Raw genomic sequence first — 13,792 nt, 5'->3', positions numbered from 1 at the left:
TGATGGTGCTTTCATAACTGCAAGTGTTTAATACAAACCTTTACTTCATCTGATTCCTTTTTTTTTTTTTTTTTTTTTTTTTTTTTTACAGAGAGGAAGGGAGAAGGACAGAGAGCTAGAAACGTCGATGAGAGAGAAACATCGACCAGCTGCCTCTTGCACAACCCCCACCAGGGATGTGCCCGCAACCAAGGTACATGTCCTTGACTGGAATCGAACCTGGGACCTTTCAATCCGCAGGCCAACACTCACTGAGCCAAACCGGTTTCGGCTTAGTCTTCGTTTCAAGCCTTTGCACATTCTGGAACCTATGCATGGAAGGGCCTATCACCCACAATTCAACTGGATGCCAAAATCAGGTGCCACTCATATGACCCTTGACCTAGACGAGTAGTCGGCAAACTCTTTAGTCAACAGAGCCCAATATCAACAGCACAGCGATTGAAATTTCTTATGAGAGCCACATTTTTTAAACTTAAACTTCTTCTAACGCCACTTCTTCAAAATAGACTCGCCCAGGCCGTGGTGTTTTGTGGAAGAGCCACACTCAAGGGGCCAAAGAGCCGCATGTGGCTCGAGAGCCACAGTTTGCCAACCACGGACCTAGACTTAGGGTTCTGGGCTTGGTGTCCCTTCCAGGTCCCCAGGTCCCAGGTCCCCGAGGAGAGCGGCTGGACAGCCCAGGCCCCACAGCCTGAGGCCCCCGCAGTGGGAGGCCCTGACCTCAGCCCACAGCCCGGCCCCTGAGCGGCTCTGACCGCAGGGCCTGTGGGAGCTGAAGGCGCTGAGGGCCCGGCTCCCCCGCCAGGACCCGGGGCCCAGGCTGCTCGGGGCCTGGCCCAGCCCCGGGGCCGGGGCCGCCGCCCCCTCGGGCTCCGTCCCTCTGTGCGCACAGCCAGCCCGGCCCTGAGGAGGACAGGCCCCTCCCGGAAGCCCCCGGTCCCTTAGACACACACAGGCCGGCCGCCCCCTCCGCCCCGGCCTCCCGGGCCCAGCCCGCCCCCTGCGGCCCCCACGGGCACTCACTGCTCCGGGCGGCGGCCTGGGCTGCGGCCTGAGCGGCGCCGCCCCGAGGCGGGAGGGCCGCTGGGGCCTGAGGGCGCTCTGTCCGCGGGAGGAGGCGGGGGCCCGGGGACCCAGTCCCGCCGGGTGGGGGCGCCCCCGCCTCAGACACCCTGCCCGGCGGGACGCCGCCTCCCACGCCTCCTCCTACTCGCCGACAGACCGCGGCAGCTGGTCAGTCTGTTAACAAAAGACGGAAAAATGTCCGCAGGAAGTCCCGCCCTAACCGGATGTGCAAGCGCCAAAAGGCTCCTAACCCTGCGTGCTCTTGCGCAGTGCTTTCTGGGTAATGTAGTTTTTGCAACGGCTCATAGGAAGGCTCATCCAGACCATCGTCCCTGGTGAGAATTTGTGTTGAGGCCCCACAAGTGGTACTGGAGATGGGACTGGAGGTTTGCTTACCTGGCCCACACGGACAGATCTCTCAGGGGAAGCGGAAGGGAAGCCTGAAACCGATCCACCAAGCAATATACACGGAGTGGCCAGATTTTTATGATATTTGAAGGCATATTAATCTGGCCATTTAGTGTTTATGTACTTATATTTTAGAGGCCCGGGGCATGAATTCGTGCATGGGTGGGGTCCAGCCAGCTTGTCCTTGGGGAGGGGTCATGGGCGGTTGGCTGAACTCCTGATGAAAGGGACAATTTACATATTAGTCTTTTATTACACTGAGTGGCCAGATTATTATGCCTTCAGAGATAATAATCTGGCCACTCAGTGTATAAACAGGGGGAAATGGGAGACATCTGTAATATTACCAATGACAAAAAATACTTTTTAAAAATTTTAATACTATAGCCTACAGTCAGTGGTTGAGCATCAAGCTGTGAACTAAAGTCATGGTTCTATTCCTGGTCAGGGCACATACATGAGTTGCAATCTCAATTCCCATGTAGAGAAGAGGTACAGAAAGAGGCCAATCAGTAATTCTCTCTCAACATTAATGTTTCTCTCTTCCTTCATCCCTGAAATAAATTATTTTTTGAGCCAAAACCAATTTGGCTCAGTGGATAGAGTGTCGACCTGCAGACTGAAAGGTCCCAGGTTCGATTTCAGTCAAGGGCTTGTACCTTGGCTAGAGGCACATCCCCAGTAGGGGGTGTGCAAGAGGCAGCTGATCAATGATTCTCTCATCAATGTTTCTAACTCTCTCTCTCTTTTCCTCTCTGTAAAAATCAATAATATATATATATTTTTAAAAAGATATTTTTTTGAATGTATGACTTAAATCAATTGTACTTAAACGTTAAAAAGGCTTAAAATTTTACGCTTCCCAATAATTTTACTATGTTATTATGAAAGTTCTGGAGCACATTTGTTGCAACTGTATAGGTATGTTGGAAATAAAATAAAATCATGTGCTAATGAAATGTCTTTTTTTAATTCTTTATTAAAGAAAATTAATGAATATATTATGGGACTGGAAATGGGACTGGAGGTTTGCTTAAAAAAATATATGTGTGTATATATATATATTTTTTGTTTTTTTACAGAGAGAGGATTGAGAGCTAGAAACATTGATGTCAGAGAAACATCAATCAGCTGCCTCCTAGACACCAACCAATGTACATGCCCCTGACCACAATAGAACCTGGAATCTTTCAGTCCACAGACAAACGCTCTATCCACTGAGCCAAACCGTTTCTGGCTGAAATGTCTTATCATGTGCATATTCAATGCTATCACCTTGGCAGTTGAAAACAGACCATGATGAGAGTTTTTATGCAACGAAAATTGATAAATTGCACAAACCTAGACTTTATTTAATGTATTAATAAATGCTTAGAATTAAATAAGAATGGCTCTGAATATTAGCAATGCAGCTTAAATATATAAATATATAAGTTGGCTTCATTTGTACATAATATTAAAACTGAGTAAAACATATGTAATACCTTAATCAATAAAAATTTAAAATAATTTCAAAAACTGAATAAAGCTCTGACGGGCTTGGCTCAGTGGACAGAGTGTCTGTCTGCAAACTGAAAGGTCCCAGGTGCGATTCTGGTCAAGGGCATGTACCTTGGTTGCAGGCACATCCCCAGTAGGGGGTGTGCAGGAGGCAGCTGATCAATGTTTCTCTCTCATCAGTGTTTCTAACTCTCTCTCCCTCTCCCTTCCTCTCTATAAAAAAATCAATAAGAAATATATATTTTTTAAAAACACACCTGAGTAAAACAATTTTTCTTCTAGGATTCAAACCTGTGGCTCCATATGGCAAAGGAGTCACTTGAGTCACTGAGGAATGTGGAAAATTGAAGCATATTTCTTAGATGCTGCACAGTCCTGCTTCAGTTAAAATAATAAATTTATTTAGGCAATTTGAAAAATATGCTCAGCAGATATTTTTAAAATATATTTATTTTATTGATTTTTTTTTACAGAGAGAATGGGACATTCAATGCACCAAGTATTGCCTGTAAAAGTATGAACAATATGAACTATTTTATTGTAAAAAAGGAAAGTCCACGACTGCATGGAGGGCTGAGAGAGATTATAACAGGGTATTAGGAAAATATAGCATATGGCAAAAAGCAGGCTTAGAGTTGCTGGTATGGAAGACAATAATTAATGATAATAATACACAGGAATAAACTCTGCCCAGGTCAGTTATCTCAGCTGCTTGGGTGTCATCCCATTCATTGAAAGGTCTCTGGTTTGATTCCAGGTCAGTGCACATCCCCAAATGGAACCCCAATAGTGGGCATGCAGGAGGCAGCAGATCTATGTTTCTCTCTTACCCTCTCTTCGTCTCTCTCCCTCCAAAAAAGAATAAAGGTATTTTTAAACTATTTTTAAAAAATAATAATCTGTGTTTTCTGAACTTATCAGTGTGAGCCTATTGTTGCCCCACCCTGTGTATGCGTTACAGGTGGTTTATGCCACATGTGACAGTTTCACAGCTTTATCTCTAGGTCAGGGCTCACCAAATAGCACACATGAGGAAGGTGCACTTTGTTGCATGTCAGTTCTGATTTTCAGGGAGGACCAACCTTACTTCGGTGGCAGCAAATACTGACAAACAGTAAAGACTAATCGCCATTGGAATCAATAGAAATGCTCACTGTTGGCAAAGGACACACATCCTTGGACCGATTAAGCATTATCTTTCCTCTAGCTTTGAGTTCTTGCCTGTTGAGCTACAACCTTGAGGAGAACAACCTAGAGGGGCTAGGGGAATAAACAAAATAAAATTTTTTTTAAAAATCACAGGACATGATTTTGTCTGCCGTTGACTCCAGCTACAGGAAATAGTGATGGAGGTCCTCAGGATGTATTCCAAGATCATACAAGATACAGGCCCTGGAATACTGTGGACTTACGTCCAGAAGAGGCACTTTTCATCTAGTTTAACTGCAGTGTCTGCCATGACTATGAAAACAGTGTTTATGTCCCAAACTAATTCCACCTCAGAGTCTTACAACCAATGACACCAGCCTATGAAATCTCACACATCGTGAAACATGGCCTCTTTGGAACACGTGGACAGTAGCTCCCCTAAACATTGCTGACACTTATGTAATACTGCAAACACAGAATATAATTCATATTGCTCACAGGAGCACGATAAAGGCCATTTGTTCAGGGTGACCACTGACCTCTACAATAAAAGAGGCACCAGACAGCACATTAGAACCACAAAGTCAAGCACACTTCCTATAAGGCCTTGGTCGGCAATTTAAAATCAGCCAATATTGCTGGCACCGGTTTGGCTCAGTGGATAGAGCGTCGGCTTGCGGACTGAAAGGTCCGGGGTTCGATTCCGGTCAAGGGCATGTACCTTGGTTGCGGGCACATCCCCAGTGGGGGGTGTGCAAGAGGCAGCTGGCTGATGACTCTCTCTCATCTAACTCTCTATCCCTCTCTCTTCCTCTCTATGAAAAATCAATAAAATATATTTAAAATAAATAAATAAATAAATAAATAAAATAAAATCAGCCAATATTGAACAAGAAGTGACTTTCTGCCATCAAGCTGTGCCTTCCCAATCACAGAAAGTTTGAGACCCCACCACATCTGTTCACCTGTCCATGCTGACAGAACACAACTTTCCTTTTAATAATCCCAAGGAGAAAATAGAACCAACAAAATTAAGAAAAACTCCTTTACATAAAGATCATAAACCAGAGCAGAGGACAGCAAGAGGTTTGCAGGCTGGTGAACTGGAACCTGAAACACTTCAACACAGCATAATGTGAGACACACAATGTCCCTGAAACAGGTAGCACTTTTTTTTCCCTTTTTTTCTTTTAAAAAAAATATATTTTATTGATATTTTACGGACAGGAAGGGAGAGAGATAGAGCTAGAAACGTCGATGAGAGAGAAACATCGACCAGCTGCCTCTTGCACACCCCCTACTGGGGATGTGCCCGCAACAAGGTACATGCCCTTGACCGGAATCGAACCTGGGACCTTTCAGTCCGCAGACCGACGCTCTACCACTGAGCCATACCGGTTTCGGCCTTTTTTTCTGTTTTTTAATATTTTATTGATTTTCTTACAGAAAGGAAAGGAGAGAGATAGAGAGTTAGAAACATCGATGTGAGAGAGACATCGATCAGCTGCCTCCTGCATATCCCCCACCGGGAATGTGCCCGCAACCAAGGTACACGCCCTTGACCGGAATCAAACCTGGGACCTCTCAGTCCGCAGGCTGACGCTCTATCCACTGAGCCAAACCGGTTTTGGCGAGGTAGCACTTCTTGGTGGAGAAAGTAGGCTCTCTACAAAACCTGGGCCTGATCAATTCTCTGGTCAGAAATAAAGGAGCTTAGAATATTCATAATCTTCTCAAGCACAACCATAAAGTATGCAGGCGTTGTGACGGAGGCACACTCTTCAGGTGAGCCAGGTGGTAGGGGTGAAAGAGCTCCCACACAAATACTTGCAGTGACATCAATGAGGCTGTAGTCCTGAGCAGATTAGCAAGTGCGATGCCATTTCTCAACGTGTCACTTATACCTGAAACTTAGGCGGCATCTAGGAGAGTGCATGTTCTGATAAAGGGGTTTGAATTCAGGTAAGTGGGGGTAAAAGCTTCGTCTTTGGTGGTGTTCTTCTGAATGAGAAAGTAACATTCCCAGCACATTTGAAGCTCTTTTCCAACGGAAACTCCCTGGTGCTCTGTGAGAGTGACGATTTGCCCAAATGAGTTCCGACAATCATTACACCCCTACGGTCTTTCACTGGTGTGAACTCTGAGGTGGTGAAGGAGGTTACAGCTTTGACTGAAGCACTTCCCACAATCACTGCACTCATAAGGTTTTTCACCGGTGTGCACTCTGAGGTGCTGAATGAGGCTACAGCTTTGACTGAAGCACTTCCCACAGTCACTACACTCATAAGGTTTTTCACCGGTGTGAACTCTGAGGTGTTGAATGAGGCCGCCGCTTCGACTAAAGTACTTCCCACAATCAGTACACCGATGCGGCTTTTCTCCGGTATGGACTCTCTTGTGCATAACAAGGTGTGTAGTTTCCTTAAAATGTTTACCACATTCACTACACTTGTACGGTTTTTCTCCAGTGTGAACCTTGCTGTGTTTGGTGAGGGAAGACCTACGATGGAAGGACTTCCCACACTCACTGCACTCATAAGGTTTCTCTTCAGTGTGAATTTTGCGATGTCTGCTTAAGTTAGAGTACTGGCTGAAGGACATCCCACAATCACTACATTGATAGGGCTTCTCTCCAGTGTGAACTCTCCGGTGGGAAAAGAGGACAGAACTGCGGTTAAATGATTTTCCACATTCACTGCATTTGTAAGGCTTTTCTCCAGTGTGGACTCTCTTGTGGATAAAGAGGTAATAATTGGAGGTAAATGATTTTCCACATTCACTGCATTGGTAAGGCTTTGCTCCGGTGTGAACTCTGCGGTGTTTGGTGAGGTGAGCTTTTTTCCTGAATGCCTTCCCACATTCACTACACTCATACGATTTTATTCCAGGGCAGACGCCCTGACGTTGAACAAGGTTCCGGTTGTGGCTGGCAGCTTTTTCACATTCATCCCATTGGTGATGTCTTTTTCTATTGAGAAATTTCTGGTAAGTCTCACTGCCACTGTGTGGATCCTCAGTGTTGAGAGAGGCCTGGTGCTGGCGAAGCTCTGGGATGGCTGGGAAGTCTTCCCCAAGTTCCTTACTGGTTGAAGGCAGCTCTGATAAGGAGAAGCTTAAGTTGGTCACAAACGAGGCTCCGTCCACAGCTTCTTTCCAGGGCTTCTCTCCACTGGCTTCCCTCCGTGTCTGGTGAGGGTTTGCATTGAAACAGAAGTCTCTCACACATGCATCACTGAAGAAGGCTTTCTGCTCAAAGTCTACCGCTTGTAACTCACTCAGGTGCAGAATATCTTTTAAAACCGAGAAACACCTCCGGCAGGGATGGGTCCTCTGGGTTGCTGGAGCTGTCTTAGAAGCACTGACCTGTGACTCCCCTTGTACAGACACACTCTGCTCAGAACATGTCTCCGCATCATCTGTTCTATGCCCACAACCTGAAAATAGAAAAATGGTGATGAATGTCGACAGTGGTGACAGGGAAAAATCTTATTTCCAACGTGTGTCCCACAAAATGTGCTGGTTTCATGCAACTCTCTGAGGGTAACATCTGGAGGAAGGATTGATAAGATGCTGCTATGGCCGAAGCCGGTTTGGCTCAGTGGATAAGAGCGTCGGCCTGGGGACCGAAGGGTTCCAGGTTCAATTCCGGTCAAGGGCATGTACCTTGGTTGTGGGCATATCCCCAGTGGGAAGTGTGCAGGAGGCGGCTGATCGATGTTTCTCTCTCATCGATGTTTCTGACTCTATCCCTCTCTCTTCCTCTCTGTGAAATATCAATAAAATAAATTTAAAATAAAAAATAAAAAAAATGATGCTGCTATGAAGATCTGAGCCACTAAAGTCACCATACAGGGAAAATCTCCAAAAAAATATGAAAAAAATATGGCGAGCACCCATGGAACAGAAACTGGATCATCTATTCATTCTGCTGCTAAGTGTTCAATAGGGCTTGTCTGTTGGGAACATGGACCAGTTGTGCAGAAGGTAGCTTACATCTATTCCACGAAAAATTCAAGAAATGAGAAGCTTGTGTCAAGATCTAGTGAAGTACGTCTGTGCACCTCATAACACACATGCAGATGAATATCTGAAAATATTGCAGATAGAGCAGTTCAGAGCAACAGGTGATGGAAAAGGGGCAAAAAGGTGAAGGTAGCCAGAAACCAGGAAGCCACAGATTAAAATATAAGTCAGGGAAGTGTCAAACATGGGAATGAAATGGTAGAAATGAGCTGTTGCTAGTTGCACCTTAACCTAAACTCTGTTGGACATGAGCAGGTTGCAGGTATGATCTAAACACCACCCTTATATCAATAGTTCCCACAAATTGGAACTCAGGAGAGCCAGGTAACCCTTTAGATCATGTTTTATGTTTAACCTGTGAAAAGAACAGGGCTCTCCTTGTACCTTCTACTGTACAAGCACATAAAACACTAATATTCTGAGTTTTACGGACAGACAACAGAGCTCAGTAGGCAGCACTGGCCCAAAGCAAGACAGCATGCAGCAGTATTGAGGGAACAGAATATTACCAACAATGGAAGGAGGTCCTTCAAGAACCACCCATGGTGCATGCACGTAAAGACAATAACCGGGCCCAGTCAGTCCCAAAGGGCCTGTAGCTGGAATGGTGCAGAAGGGAAGCCATGGATGTGAATATGGACACTCTCCCAGAAGGAGAATGTGCAACCTGGGCCCATTACGCTGTTTGCAACAATCCCGACCTCTAGACACTTCCTCTCCTATGTGATGCTAACGGTGTGAGGGATGTTCCTGGAGTCCTTTGCTCTGGGACCCCCTCATACTCATTACTCTCAGCACAGCACATTTGACAGGATAATGGAATAAAACGGAAGAGCCCATGGTCTGGCTGCGGGAGAGAAAGCTATGTTTTGAGAATAAAGGAAGAGAGGACATGCCAAAATCGGTTTGGCTCAGTGCCTAGAGCGTCGGTCTGGGACTAAAAGGTCCCAGGTTCAATTCCAGTCAAGGGCAAGTACGTTGGTTGCGGGCACATCCCCGGTGGAGTGTGCGCAGGAGGCAGCTGGTCGATGTATCTCTCTCATCGATGTTTCTAGCTCTCTATCCCTCTCCCTTCCTCTCTGTAAAAAATTAATAAAAATAAAAATATTTTAAAAAGCCGAAACCGGTTTGGCTCAGTGGATAGAGCATCAGCCTGGGGAATGAAAGGTCCCGGGTCCGATTCTGGTCAAGGGCATGTACCTTGGTAGTGGGCATATCCCCAGTAGGGGGTGTGCAAGAGGCAGCTGATCGATGATTCTCTCTCATTGATGTTTCTAACTCTCTATCCCTCTTTTCCTCTCTGCAAAAAATCAATAAAATATATATATTTTTAAATATTAAAAAAAAAAGGAATAGAGGGCATCACCTGAGGACACAGGGACAATGTGAAGCTCTTACCTACAGATGAGACCAGTGCAAACACTTCCAGCATCACGTCGCAGTACAGAAGTCTCTGAGCCTCACTAAGGAGCTGCCACTCCGTCTGAGAGAAGGCAATGGCCATGTCCTCAAAGTCCATATCCTGTGATAATGAGGACAAGTCAGTCCATGATCAGCTTCTCTGCTAGGATTTTACTTTTATCATAAACCCCAATACCCACATCCACCGTTTCCCTCTACACCCCGCATCACAGAAGATAGCAGACCTTGCATCCATCAGAGCCACTCTCTCCTTATATTCCTCCGATACTGTGTCTTCTCACAGCAACAGAGCAGATGCCCAGATTGATTATACCCGACTTCAGGGTCTCACATTACGGATCAACCCTATGAGTATCGCCAACACGGAGTACAGATTAATGTTGGCCATGAAGACATATGTCAGTGAGTAGACAATGGTCTTGTGGGAAAATATTCTTGTTGTCCCAACACATTCTGCCTCCAAGACCCCAAAAAACAGGCATCACTCATTACGCTTTCGATTCCAATCTAGGATGCTGACTCCAACACTTTGCGCAACCTGTTCCACATAATTCTTTGTATCCCACTTCTCTCACACAGCTTCATTCCCAGAGTCACAGCTACAAACACACACATATACACCATGAAGAGGAGGGATGTTCCTAATCACCCTCTTTTCAACATTCTAACTCACCTCCTCCGTAATGTATTTCTCTCTTACCCTTCTCCCTTCTCCAAACCAGTAGAGATTTTCACGCCCAGGTGACACTGTTGTATCGGATCCCATTCCTATTGATCCCTGGGCCAGCCCAACAACAGGCAGCTGTGCACCCATCTGACACCTAAATTCTGGACCTGGCATGTAGCGCCACAACACCCATCTTTTCAGGAATTACCCTAAAATTCCCCGTGTTGTGTAATCCAGTCATCACCAGAAATGGACTCAACCTTCATTCACTCTATGACAACATCAGGGAGCTGTGGCCATGAATTCACATGCCCTCTCAAAGACCACATCACTCCTTCTCCCACACCTCTCGCACACCTGTGCTCCTGTAGCCCAGCTCCCATAGACATCTCCTTGGTCTTAGTCATTACTTAGCATGTGTGTTCCAGAGGATGAATGGCAAGTTCAAATAGTATCAAAGACTAACCTGACTCTGATTGCCCACACACACCCAAGACACAACCTTCAGTCCTGCTATGAAGGCCTCCCACCCAACTTGTTGTTTTTTTTTCCAACCTCCTCTATTGAGAACCACATCAAATCTCAGTTACCCAGAGCCCACGTCTACGGCTGCTGCACTTGATGTCCCTTTTCCACTCACAGCCCTCAGTACTCAAGTCCCACCGCCTATGGCCCTCTGCCCCATGCCCAGTGAGTCCCACAGATGTCCACTCAGGCCCATAAGCAAGTCAACCAAACTGGATGCAACACACCAGGCCACGCAAAGAGTCACAAGAAATCCTGGTGAGTGTTTAACAAGTATATACACACCAGCCACATCTCACCTTTTTTGAATTATTCTCCTACTTCCAATAAAATAAAATGAAAAGGTGATCTACAACTCCTCCCTGGTCCATACTCTTTACTATTTTTTAAAGTAGTCTTCATCATGAACTCCTCCTCAGAGTTCCAGATGGTCATGAACTGGACTCTGAAATATCTAATAGGAAAAATAAAAGATTTTATGTTCCTCATGGACATTATTTTTCCCACTACGAATTTCTCCATGTCAGTTGACGGTGCTTTCATACCTTCAGGTGCTAAATCCAAACATTTACATCATCTCTGATTCCTACCTCGCTCTCCAAACTACAAAATTAGAAAATCCAGGTGGCCACACCTAAATCCCTGATCCCTAAGGCAACTGCTTCTTCCACATCCACAACCACCACTGTGCTCCCATCACCATCACCCTCACCAAGGCCATCACAGCAGCTTCCATTGTAGTCTTCCTACCCCCGTCCTCACACCCATGCTGTGCCTCATGCTGCAGTCACAGGAGTCTAATGAGACCTGGGACACATCCCCTGCTCTACTGCTCCAATGACCCCAAATGACCCCACCACCAGCAGAACAGAAACCCGAGTTGTCACAAAGCTCCTCTGGACTGGATTCCTGTCCCACTGCTTCTGTTGGAGACCGGGTGTAAGCTGACACGGTCCTTGCACCCGAAGGGGCTAGTGTTCCCAGGCTTGTTTGGATGGTGATTATCAGTAGAATGATGGCAACCTTTCATGACTTGCCAAGAAGTCTGTAACTATTTACTGAGATTTGCTGTACCAAGAATTTGTCCTTCTGCTCGCTCTCTCCCTTAGAGATTAAGAGGAAGAAAGAGAACATTATTTTGACAGACTTCCTATTCAAGTGTTTGTGTATAAAAGGTATTACACAGTTAATAAAGCTGCTGCAGTCCGTCAATGGCTACCTGGAGTCCTCCCGATCCCGATTTCCTGTCCTTTCTTTTCTCAATTCCCACCTCCCCACCTCGGCGGCCCGGTTCAACTTGTCAGGCTGGCCCTGGCATGCTTTCAGTTCCTATTTTTTAAGAATGGAAACCTGCTCGGCCCTGAATCAGCTTAGTCTTTACTTCAAGCCTTGGCACATTCTGGAACCTATGCAAGGAAGGCCCTATTATCCACAATTCCACTGGCTGCAAAAAATCAGGTATCACTCATATGACCCTTGACCTAGGCTTAGGATTCCAGCCTTGGCGTCCCTTCCAGGTCCCCAGGTCCCAGGTCCCCCGAGGAGAGCGGCTGGACAGCCCAGGCCCCACAGCCTGAGGCCCCCGCAGTGGGAGGCCCTGACCTCAGCCCACAGCCCGGCCCCTGAGCGGCTCTGACCGCAGGGCCTGTGGGAGCTGAAGGCGCTGAGGGCCCGGCTCCCCCGCCAGGACCCGGGGCCCAGGCTGCTCGGGGCCTGGCCCAGCCCCGGGGCCGGGGCCGCCGCCCCCTCGGGCTCCGTCCCTCTGTGCGCACAGCCAGCCCGGCCCTGAGGAGGACAGGCCCCTCCCGGAAGCCCCCGGTCCCTTTACACACACAGGCCGGCCGCCCCCTCCGCCCCGGCCTCCGGGCCCAGCCCGCCCCCTGCGGCCCCCACGGGCACTCACTGCTCCGGGCGGCGGCCTGGGCTGCGGCCTGAGCGGCGCCGCCCCGAGGCGGGAGGGCCGCTGGGGCCGCTGAGGGCACTCTGTCCGCGGGAGGAGGCGGGAGCCCGGGGACCCAGTCCCGCCGGGTGGGGGCGCCCCCGCCTCAGCGCTACCACTGAGTCTGCGAACACCCGGAACAGGCCGAAATGGCCGCCATGAGGAGGGAGCAGGAAGTCCCGCCCCAACCGGATGTGCAAGCACCAAGACGCTCCTAACCCTGTGTGCTCTTGCTCAGTGCTTTCTGGGTAATGTAGTCTTTGCAACAGCCCAGAGGAGGCCTCATCCCAGCCAATTTCCTTGGTGATTGCAGGTGTTGAGGCCCCACAAGTGGTGCTGGAGGAGGAGATGGGGCTGGAGGTCTGCTCACCTGGTCCACAGGGACAGATCCACCAAAGAATACATATAAGGGGAAAATGGGAGACATCTGTAATACTATCAATAAAACATATATTTTTTAAAATTTTTAAACATTTTAGCCCAGCTTTCTGTGGCTCAGTGGTTCAGACTCTACCCTTGAACTAAGAGGCCCTGGTTTCATTCATAGTCAGGACACATACATAGGTTGCAGGCTCCATTCCCACGGAGAGGGAGGGTACAGGAAACATCCTATCGGTGGTTCCCTATCATCTTTGATGTTTGTCTCTTCCTCTCCGTTCCTCCCTAAAATTAAGTAAAACTATTTTTTCAATGTATGATTTGAATGAATTGTACTTAAATCAATCTCTAAAAAAGGTTTAAAGCCTGAGGCTTCCCAAAGGTTTTACTGTGTTATTATGAAAGTTCTGGCCAAAACTGGATTGGCTCAGTGGATGGAGCGTCAGCCTGCGGATTGAGAGGTCCCGTGTTTGATTCGTGTCAAGGGCATGTACCTTGGTTGCAGGCTCATCTCCAGTGGGAAGTGTGCAGGAGGCAGCTGATCAATGTACCTCACTCATTGATGTTTCTATCTCTCTCACGTCCTCTCTGTAAAAAAAATCAATAAAAAATATTTTTTTTTTTAAAAAAGAAAAAGTTCTGGAGCACATTTGTTGCCACTGTATCAGTATATTGTAAATAAAATACAATCCTGTGCTATTGAAATATCTTGT

At 47.1% G+C, this 13,792-nt stretch overlaps 2 protein-coding genes across 5 annotated transcripts in view; both read right to left on the bottom strand.

The window, feature by feature from the left end:
• Positions 1 to 12,252, bottom strand: part of LOC311633563 (zinc finger protein 418-like) — a 79,218-nt gene extending 66,966 nt beyond the window's left edge. For 2 of the 4 annotated variants that reach the window (XM_084906354.1, XM_084906353.1), the window contains exon 1: positions 1,027 to 1,514. Coding sequence is in view for 1 of the 4 variants with exons in the window: in XM_084906355.1 (XP_084762481.1) it covers positions 11,475 to 11,498 (24 nt within the window). In the remaining 3 variants the exon portion in view is untranslated. Of the gene's footprint in view, positions 1 to 1,026; positions 1,566 to 11,474 lie in introns of those variants that run through there. The other 2 variants (XM_084906355.1, XM_084906357.1) reach the window with 2 other exon arrangements.
• On the bottom strand, positions 5,555 to 12,805 carry LOC311633596 (uncharacterized protein). Its single transcript, XM_084906457.1, has 3 exons — positions 12,666 to 12,805; positions 9,547 to 9,670; positions 5,555 to 7,559 (listed from the first exon to the last, which is right to left on the bottom strand). Exons 2-3 carry the CDS (start codon positions 9,665 to 9,667, stop codon positions 6,241 to 6,243), a joined length of 1,440 nt encoding a protein of 479 aa, XP_084762583.1. The 5' UTR covers positions 9,668 to 9,670; positions 12,666 to 12,805; the 3' UTR covers positions 5,555 to 6,240.
• Positions 12,806 to 13,792: the final 987 nt, after the last annotated feature.

Source organism: Pipistrellus hanaki (genome assembly GCF_964339955.1).
Source record: "Pipistrellus hanaki genome assembly, chromosome: 15".
Lineage (NCBI taxonomy): Eukaryota > Metazoa > Chordata > Mammalia > Chiroptera > Vespertilionidae > Pipistrellus > Pipistrellus hanaki.
The sequence above is the reverse complement of the archived record's forward strand: the minus strand, read 5'-3'. Positions and strand labels throughout refer to the sequence as shown.

What these genes read in the sequence shown, in the direction of transcription:
- LOC311633596 (XM_084906457.1), bottom strand. Translation starts at nt 9,667, where the DNA reads ATGGACTTTGAGGACATGGCCATTGCCTTCTCTCAGACGGAGTGGCAG. An exon ending in TGCACTGGTCTCATCTGTAG is followed by an intron (nt 7,560 to 9,546) that starts GTAAGAGCTTCA and finishes TTCTATTTTCAG; the next exon opens with GTTGTGGGCATAGAACAGAT.